Source organism: Xyrauchen texanus, chromosome 49 (genome assembly GCF_025860055.1).
Source record: "Xyrauchen texanus isolate HMW12.3.18 chromosome 49, RBS_HiC_50CHRs, whole genome shotgun sequence".
Lineage (NCBI taxonomy): Eukaryota > Metazoa > Chordata > Actinopteri > Cypriniformes > Catostomidae > Xyrauchen > Xyrauchen texanus.
Window position 1 is genome coordinate 67,875 of NC_068324.1, and position 9,626 is coordinate 77,500.

Genomic DNA, 9,626 nt, shown 5'->3' on the forward strand with positions numbered 1-9,626 from the left:
GATTTGTTTTATTCCTACTGATAATGCAAGAAGAGAGAGAGCGTGTGTGTGTGTGTGTGTGTGGTTTGAACTGTCATAACGATTGCTCGTTCATTGTCACGGCTGCTAATGTTAGCATTGTTAATTTGCTATCTTGTGGCTTAACTCCGCTCTGCCTCTCTGACATCACTCAGCTCGTTGTGCCTTATTTTGTGCCTCTCCTCTCCCTCCTCATACCTCATACACTTTGTTATTTGCACTGCTATAATGTTCATTTGCACTGCTGACTATATTATAGTAACAACTGTTTACATATGCATCTTGCACTACTTATCTGACTGGAATATCATTTGCACTGCCGACTGTTTATTTACAGTACCAATTGTTTACATATACATTTGCAAAACCGTACTTTAACTGTAATATGCAATTACTTTCCACTGCACTTTTACTCGGATAGTTTTTGTCCAATTTAATTTGTACTAATAGTATTTATTGCACTTCTGGTTAGACCCAAACTGCATTTCGTTGCCTTGTACCCGTACTTGTGTAATGACAATAAAGTTGAATCTAATCTAATCTAATCTTATTTCCCGGTTCGCACTTTCTCATCTGAATTTTACAAATTACAACACACACACACACACATACACACACACACACCGCTCACATCAGCGCTGTTTGCTCATCTACAGTAAAATGATGCAGAGCTGCTCCAGCCACTTTATTATCTCGTACATTTGAAATAAAACCATTTTACTTAATACTACGGTTGCAGCGGTATAGCGGTTTCACGGTATACCACGGTTTGAAAGTTGACGGTTATCATACCATGTACATTTGCTTATCTACAGTATTGAGAAAAAAATGCAACCAGACGGAGAATCTCACACGCGTGTGCGCATCTCCTTTATTCCTTGCCTGCCTGTCAGACTCGTCAACTTGCGACACACACACACACGCTCACGCACGCGCAGCGGAGAACATGTCTGAGAGAAGCGAGGCGAGGGGGTCTGACGAGTGTGTGTGAGTTAAAGCAGTGTTTCTCAACTGGTCTATTGGGACTGGGTCACGGACATCAGGGAAAGAGCAATGTCATGGTTCTCTCATTGAGGATATTTCGGCGGCCGCCCAAGGTATAGACTATTTACCTGCCGAGGCAGATTTAATGATAATCTCGCAAACAGCTAAAGCAGACATGGGCAACATACGGCCCGCGGGCTGGATCAGCCTCATTTATCGTAAAAGTGTTTTTATTTTTCATTGGATATTTCAGTTAACTTGCATCGGGACGTCACGTGTCTCCACAAGCGTTTAACATGATCATGGTTGCCAGATAAGAGATGCAACACCCCAGTTTCAGATTTATACTTGTGCAAATTGGAAATATTCTGCCTAATGTAAGACTTATATTGTGCAATCTGGCGCTTTCCCCTTTGATGAAACTCAGCGATCTGTAGTGCAACATTCTGCTCAAGGAAAAGTGTTATACAGATACTCTGTGTCCATTCTTGAGGCTGCTTGTGATGTTTCTGCTACTTTGCAGGTAAACCTTCTCAGTGATTCAATTAAATATAAAAGTAGATCTCGGCATCATTGACATGCAAGCAAAAGCAAAAGCCAGAGACGAATATGTAAATGTATTTATTATTTGTGCAATTTAGAAACGTTGAAGTCCCTTCAGACCTGTATGTTAATCTAACTAGCTAGTATTTATTTTTCATAAATACTGTAATTTATTATTATTACTATACTGTGAAACCGTGATATTTTCGGACTGTTATCATACCGTGAAAATCTCATACTGTTGCAACTACGGCTGCACAATTAATCGAAATTATATCGAAACCGCGATATGACCTTGTGCGATTATTAAATTGCAAAATGCTGCGATTAAATAAATAATCTGCTCCCTTCAAAGTGTATTTGCGCTGCAGTCTATATTACATTAGCGCATTGTTACAGTGTTTTCAGATCGGTTCTGTTCTCCACAACTCCCGCTCATGCTTACAGTAACAGAAGTGCTCAGAGTTCAGTTTGTTTACATGCGCTAAACGCTTTATTTACATTAAACAAGCGCGTCCTGCGTGAAGCGGTTTTTATTATTATCTGCGGTAGCAGTATCTCAGTCTCCGCAAGGCACATGTATCATAATAATAACGCAGAATACAAGATGGGGTATAATTCAGACATCTTTATTAAATGATTGTTGAGCAAGCAGCAGTAACAGCAACACCTGTAGAGTCCAGAAACATCTCTTCAGTCTCCTGTCATTTGTTTACCTCACGAGAGAGCGTGTCGCACTTATTACAGTCCCCGCGGAAACAAGTGAAAGCGGAACTAATATTACCAACATCCAACACAATGAAAAGGAACATACATATAATACATCTATATAAAATATTTTGTTACTATAATGCATTACTAAATTAAATATAATAAAATGACTAAAATTCAGTGGTGACAAACTAATAAAAATCTGCACTTTAAATGTAATTACACCAATGTGTCATCAGTTCAACTTCAGTTTGATATTAAGCCTCATTCTTTAGGACTATCTTATATACAGTAAACAATAGTTTGTATAAGTCTACTAGATTTTAAGGCCTAGAATAAAGAGTAACATTTATATTTTGTGTATACTGAATTATTCAATCAACATAATTTTTGACAGCAACAACTGGTTTTAGCAACAGGGAAATGTATTTAACAGTGACATTGAGCAGAACGTTTATATATAACCAGTGTTGACCGCTGCTGATAATAAAAGTTAAATGATCAGCATCGATTGATGAGATCTAAATTGGAGATCAGTGTCGGATGTTAAAATCCTGGAGCATCTCTAATATTAAAGTTGACTGTTTCTAAAACTAATGTTGATGATTAGTGTGCTGAGATCCGGTCACAAAATGGACCAAAATAGGTACACGGTGGACGGGAACATTTGGATATGAAGAAGACTTTGTTTCACTGTTTACATATTTGTTTGTTTATGGTTGAACTGAAAAACCCAGCAGCCTTTTTACAGTTGAACATGTGGAAAACACCCTAATCACAGTTCAAATCACAATCGCAATATGACTTTTTGTCCAAATCGTGCAGCCCTAGTTGCGACCCCACTTAATACCACACATGTGGGATGTCTCTGTTCTACTAATCTATATGAAGATCCACACGTAAATTTGGGAGGATTTTGTTAATCTAGACCAGTCAATCAAATCCTATCGATAGCAGCTGCTTCCCTCCCAGCGGTGACGATTCTTCTGGCATCCATCCACCTCCCCATATCTACCTTTTATATTTCATAACTCATAGTTATTATCTCTAACGTGTCTTTCTATTTCTTGCTTTAGTCAGATCTCAGAGCTCGAGCTCCTCTGTTATGGACAGCACGACAAATCCGTTAACCTTAATACACTACCGGACTGATCCAGTGAACTCGTGAAATCATCTTTCGTTTATAAACACATGTATATGCCGTTTTAGCAACAAAATCAAAACTTCAGTCAGGACCACTTCCATGAAATGTAGATCTTTTATTGACAATTGAAGCGATCGGATGGTTCTGCTCTGGCGATACACAGTCATGCAGGAACAGAGCAGCCAATCAGAATACATCCAGCAGAATTGCAATACAACATGGTAAAAATAGTTTCATTTGCATATATGTACATGAAATAACAATTGACATAACTATATTTGTGAACAAGATACAATAACACACTGATGATAAATTTGATGCAAACAGGCTGTAAAAGTGTGTGTTTTATTCTTGAAAATGACTTGTATGGAAAGAGTTCTCTACACGTGTGTGACTGCGGCTGTACACGCACTGATAATACAGGAATGTACACACAGCTGATGTGTGTTTGCTTCTTTTGGGATGTTTAGGCCCGACACACAGAAGGTTCCGTCAGCCCCGCCTCCTGCCCCGCCCACACCCCCTCCACCCGAACCGGCAGCCCCTCCCGAGCCGGAGGAAGAGATCCTTGGCTCTGATGATGAAGAGCAGGAAGATCCGGCAGACTACTGCAAAGGTATGATGAAGACGAGTCATGATTTAGTTTTTTGTCAGAATAATGACAGTTCTCCAATCTCACTCTCTCTCTCTCGCGCTCTCTCTCGCGCACTCTCTTGAAACTGGAGTGACTCTGGTTTGTTTTACCATCAAATAAACTATAAAACAGACTTGTGAGGACACTAGCCTTATGATGGAGCCCTTCTGAAATGTGATCTGTATTCTTGTCTTTCTACATTGATCATTAAAGCAGTTGTGTGTGTGTGTTTGTGTGTGTGTGTGTGTGTTTGTGTGTGTGTGTGTGTGTGCGTGCGTGCACTGCAGGCGGCTATCATCCGGTGAAGATTGGCAACCTGTTTAATGGCAGATATCATGTGATTCGTAAACTGGGCTGGGGTCATTTCTCCACTGTGTGGCTGTGTTGGGATATTCAGTGAGTAACCATGACAACGGCACACAACACCTGAAGACACACACACACACACACACACACACACACACACACACACACAGACTGTGGTATCAATGTTGTGGTGTTGTGTTACTGCATGCACATTTTAACTGCACACACACACAGATATGTGTGTATGTGTGTGTGTGTGTGCAGTTATAACCACAGGCTGTTGCGTTATATTAGCCATGTGGGTCAAAACATTGCCAAAAAACCCATATGGAGCCACTCACACAAACACACACACACACACACACACACACTGACTGTGGTATCAATGTTGTGGTGTTGTGTAACTGCATGCACATCGTAACTGCGCGCGCACACACACGCACACACACACACACACACACACACAGATATGTGTGTGTGCAGTTATAAGCACAGGCTGTGTTATGACCCATCAGGGTCACCTGTGTTCAGAGCAATGCCAAAAAAAAACATATGGACCAACACACACACACACACACACACACACTATAATCTGTTCATTCTAATAATGTGCCACCTTGGTTTCAGTGTGTGTGTGATGTGTACTACTCATTGTAAGTGTGTGTATGCTAAACGTGTGTGTGTGTTTACAGAGGGAAGCGTTTTGTTGCGATGAAGGTGGTTAAGAGTGCGCAGCACTACACAGAGACAGCGCTGGATGAAATTAAACTTCTCAGATGTGTGAGTATCGACACATTGTAACACACACACACACACACTGTAAAAAACACACACTATAACATGCACATACACTGTAACATATACGCTGTAACATATACACCCTACAACACACATACACACTGTAACATACACAGACTGTAACACACACACACACTGTGACATACACGCACTGTAACACATACACACACTGTAACACACACACACACAGTAAAATATACACCCTGCAACACACACACTGTAACATACACAGACTGTAACACACACACACACACACACACACACACACTGTAACATATATGCCCTGCAACACACACACTGTTATGCGCACACACTGTAAGATACAGACTGTAACATGCGCACACACATTGTAACATATACACCCTGCAACACACACACTGTAATATACAGACTGTAACAGGCACACACACTATAACATATACACACTGCAACACACACACTGCAACATACAGACTGTAACACGCGCACACACTTTAACATATACACACTGCAACATACAGACTGTAACACACACACACTGCAACATACAGACTGTAACACGCACACACTGCAACATACACACCCTGCAACGGACACACTGTAACATACAGACTTTAACACGCACACACACTGTAACATATACACCCTGCAACGCACCCACTGTAACATACACACTCTGCAACACAAACACTGCAACACACACACTGTAATATACAGACCGTAACATGCACACTGTAACATATACACCCTACAACACACACACTGCAACATACAGACTGTAACACGCGCACACACTTTAACATATACACACTGCAACATACAGACTGTAACACACACACACTGCAACATACACACCCTGCAACATACAGACTGTAACACGCACACACTGCAACATACACACCCTGCAATGGACACACTGTAACATACAGACTTTAACACGCACACACACTGTAACATATACACCCTGCAACGCACCCACTGTAACATACACACTCTGCAACACAAACACTGCAACACACACACTGTAATATACAGACCGTAACATGCACACTGTAACATATACACCCTACAACACACACACTGCAACATACAGACTGTAACACGCGCACACACTTTAACATATACACACTGCAACATACAGACTGTAACACGCACACACTGCAACATACACACCCTGCAACGGACACACTGTAACATACAGACTTTAACACGCACACACACTGTAACATATACACCCTGCAACGCACCCACTGTAACATACACACTCTGCAACACAAACACTGCAACACACACACTGTAATATACAGACCGTAACATGCACACTGTAACATATACACACTACAACACACACACTGTAACATATACACCATACAACACACTGTGACATATACACACACACACACACACACACACACACACACACTGTAACACACACACAGACACAGTAACACACACACTGTAAAATATACACCCTGCAACACACACATACACACTGTGACATACACGCACTGTAACACACACACACACAGTAAAATATACACCCTGCAACACACACACTGTAATGCGCACACACTGTAACATATGCACCCTGCAACACTTACACTGTAACACGCACACACACTGTAACATATGCACCCTGCAACACTTACACTGTAACATGCACACACACTGTAACATATGCACCCTGTAACACTTACACTGTAACATGCACACACACTGTAACATATGCACCCTGTAACACTTACACTGTAACATGCACACACACTGTAACATATGCACCCTGTAACACTTACACTGTAACATGCACACACACTGTAACATACAGACTGTAACATGCACACACACTGTAACATATGCACCCTGTAACACTTACACTGTAACATGCACACACACTGTAACATATGCACCCTGTAACACTTACACTGTAACATGCACACACACTGTAACATATGCACCCTGTAACACTTACACTGTAACATGCACACACACTGTAACATATGCACCCTGTAACACTGTAACATGCACACACACTGTAACATACAGACTGTAACATGCACACACACTGTAACATATGCACCCTGTAACACTTACACTGTAACATGCACACACACTGTAACATATGCACCCTGTAACACTTACACTGTAACATGCACACACACTGTAACATATGCACCCTGTAACACTTACACTGTAACATGCACACACCCTGTAACACTTACACTGTAACATGCACACACACTGTAACATGCACCCTGTAACACTTACAATGTAACATGCACACACACTGTAACATATGCACCCTGTAACACTTACACTGTAACATGCACACACACTGTAACATACAGACTGTAACATGCACACACACTGTAACATATACACACTGTAACACTTACACTGTAACATGCACACACACTGTAACATACAGACTGTAACATGCACACACCCTGCAACAAACACACTGTAACATACAGACTGTAACATGCACACACACTGTAACATATACACCCTGTAAGACTTACCCTGTAACATACAGACTGTAACATGCACAAACACTGTAACATACAGACTGTAACATGCACACACACTGTAACATACAGACTGTAACACGCACGCACACACTGTAAAATATACACCCTGCAACACACACACTGTAACATATACACCCTGCAACAAACACACTGTAACATATACACCTTGCAACAAACACACTTTAACATATACACCCTGCAACACACACACTGTAACATATACACCTTGCAACAAACACACTTTAACATATACACCCTGCAACACACACAATGTAACATATACACCCTGCAACAAACACACTGTAACATATACACCCTGCAACAAACACACTGTAACATATACACCCTGCAACAAACACACTATAACGCACACACTGTAACGCGCGCACACACACTGCAACACACAGACTGTAACACACACAGACTCAGTTGCTGAATATTAAATTGGTGTTGATATGTAAATGTGGGCAGACATATGTTAATGAGCTCATGGTTGTGAGGAAGTTTTGAGTTGTGAAAGTTACATAATGTTAATGTAGTAAATATCAGATATGCACACCTGTCGGTCTCTCTCTGTGTTAGGTGCGTGAGACAGATCCTGATGACCCCAATAAAGATATGGTTGTTCAGCTCATAGACGACTTCAAGATCTCTGGAGTGAACGGAATTCATATCCTCAGAGTGTGTGTGTGTGTGTGAGTGAGTGAGTGTGTGTGTGTGTGAGTCTGAGTTTGTGAGTGCGAGTGTGTGAGTGTGTGTATGTGTGTGTGTGTAAGTGTGTGTGAGTGTGTGTTTGTGAGTCTGAGTGTGTGTGTGTGTGTGTGTGTGTGTCTGGTCAGTTGTTTCTTTAACTCTGTTCTCAGATGTGTGTATGGTGTTTGAAGTTCTCGGTCATCATTTGCTCAAGTGGATCATCAAGTCTAATTATCAGGGTTTGCCGTTACCCTGCGTCAAGAGCATCATCAAACAGGTAATCACACACACACACACACACTGCGAGGAAGCATGTGAGTGACAGGATGTCTTATAGCACATCATAGTCACAGATGGTTATGACAAAGACCTGAACAACAAAATACAACATTTGGTATTTGGCTTTTTCTTCATACTGATTATCACTATCTGACACAATGATTGGTGTGATGTTTTTTTATATTATTAACAGTATTTGTGTGTGTGTGTGTGTGTGTGTGTGTGTGTGTGTGTGTGTGTGTGTGTGTGTGTGTGTGTGTGTGTGTGTGTGTGTGTGTGTGTGTGTGTGTCAGGTTCTACAGGGGTTGGATTATCTGCACAGTAAGTGTAAAATCATCCACACAGATATCAAACCCGAGAACATTCTCATGTGTGTGGACAACGCGTTTGTACGCAGGATGGCCGTCGAGGCCACAGAGTGGCAGAAATCTGGAGCTCCTCCACCGTCTGGATCTGCAGGTATTCCTCATTACATCCACCAGTCACTGCCGTTTCCTCCGGTCTGTCTGATTCTCTCGCGCATGTCTCGCAAACTTTCTGAAGAGTTTCTACTTGGGTATTTTACTATCTGAACTGAATAAGATTCCCTACATTGTGAATCCTGGGAATTGTATCCCTGGAAACCTTATGTAACCCTTGTAATACCAAAATGCCTCACTGCAGTAAAACTGTATCAGCTGCCACGGTCATCAAAAGAAGACAACAAATAAAAATGATAAGATTGAGATAGTTTCTTACTCTGTTTGAAGGAGATCAGTAACTGTAATCACTGCGGTATTTTGGGTATTATATTTTTAAAGGTAAATCTCAATGTACTGATCACATGTTCATGTAAATGAATCGTGTCAGCATGTGTGATTCATTTCATTAGTTCTCAGCAAGAGTGTCTGGAACCGCACACAGCTGGTCACCATGCAGATATGTTTAGTACAAGCAGAATGCTTTTATATCAGCCTGCATCTCTGTTTCTCTCATTAATATTTATTAGTTGAACTAATATTTACGAGCA

At 41.2% G+C, this 9,626-nt stretch overlaps 1 protein-coding gene across 2 annotated transcripts in view; it reads left to right on the forward strand.

Annotated features, from left to right (window-relative positions):
- The window catches only part of LOC127640101 (SRSF protein kinase 3-like), a 35,794-nt gene that overhangs the window by 16,276 nt on the left and 9,892 nt on the right, over window positions 1-9,626 (forward strand). For both annotated transcript variants that reach the window (XM_052122500.1, XM_052122501.1), the window contains exons 2-7: window positions 3,871-4,016; window positions 4,322-4,430; window positions 5,033-5,120; window positions 8,228-8,315; window positions 8,509-8,615; window positions 8,911-9,076. In XM_052122500.1, coding sequence (XP_051978460.1) covers window positions 3,871-4,016; window positions 4,322-4,430; window positions 5,033-5,120; window positions 8,228-8,315; window positions 8,509-8,615; window positions 8,911-9,076 — 704 coding nt within the window. The remainder of the gene's footprint in view (window positions 1-3,870; window positions 4,017-4,321; window positions 4,431-5,032; window positions 5,121-8,227; window positions 8,316-8,508; window positions 8,616-8,910; window positions 9,077-9,626) is intronic.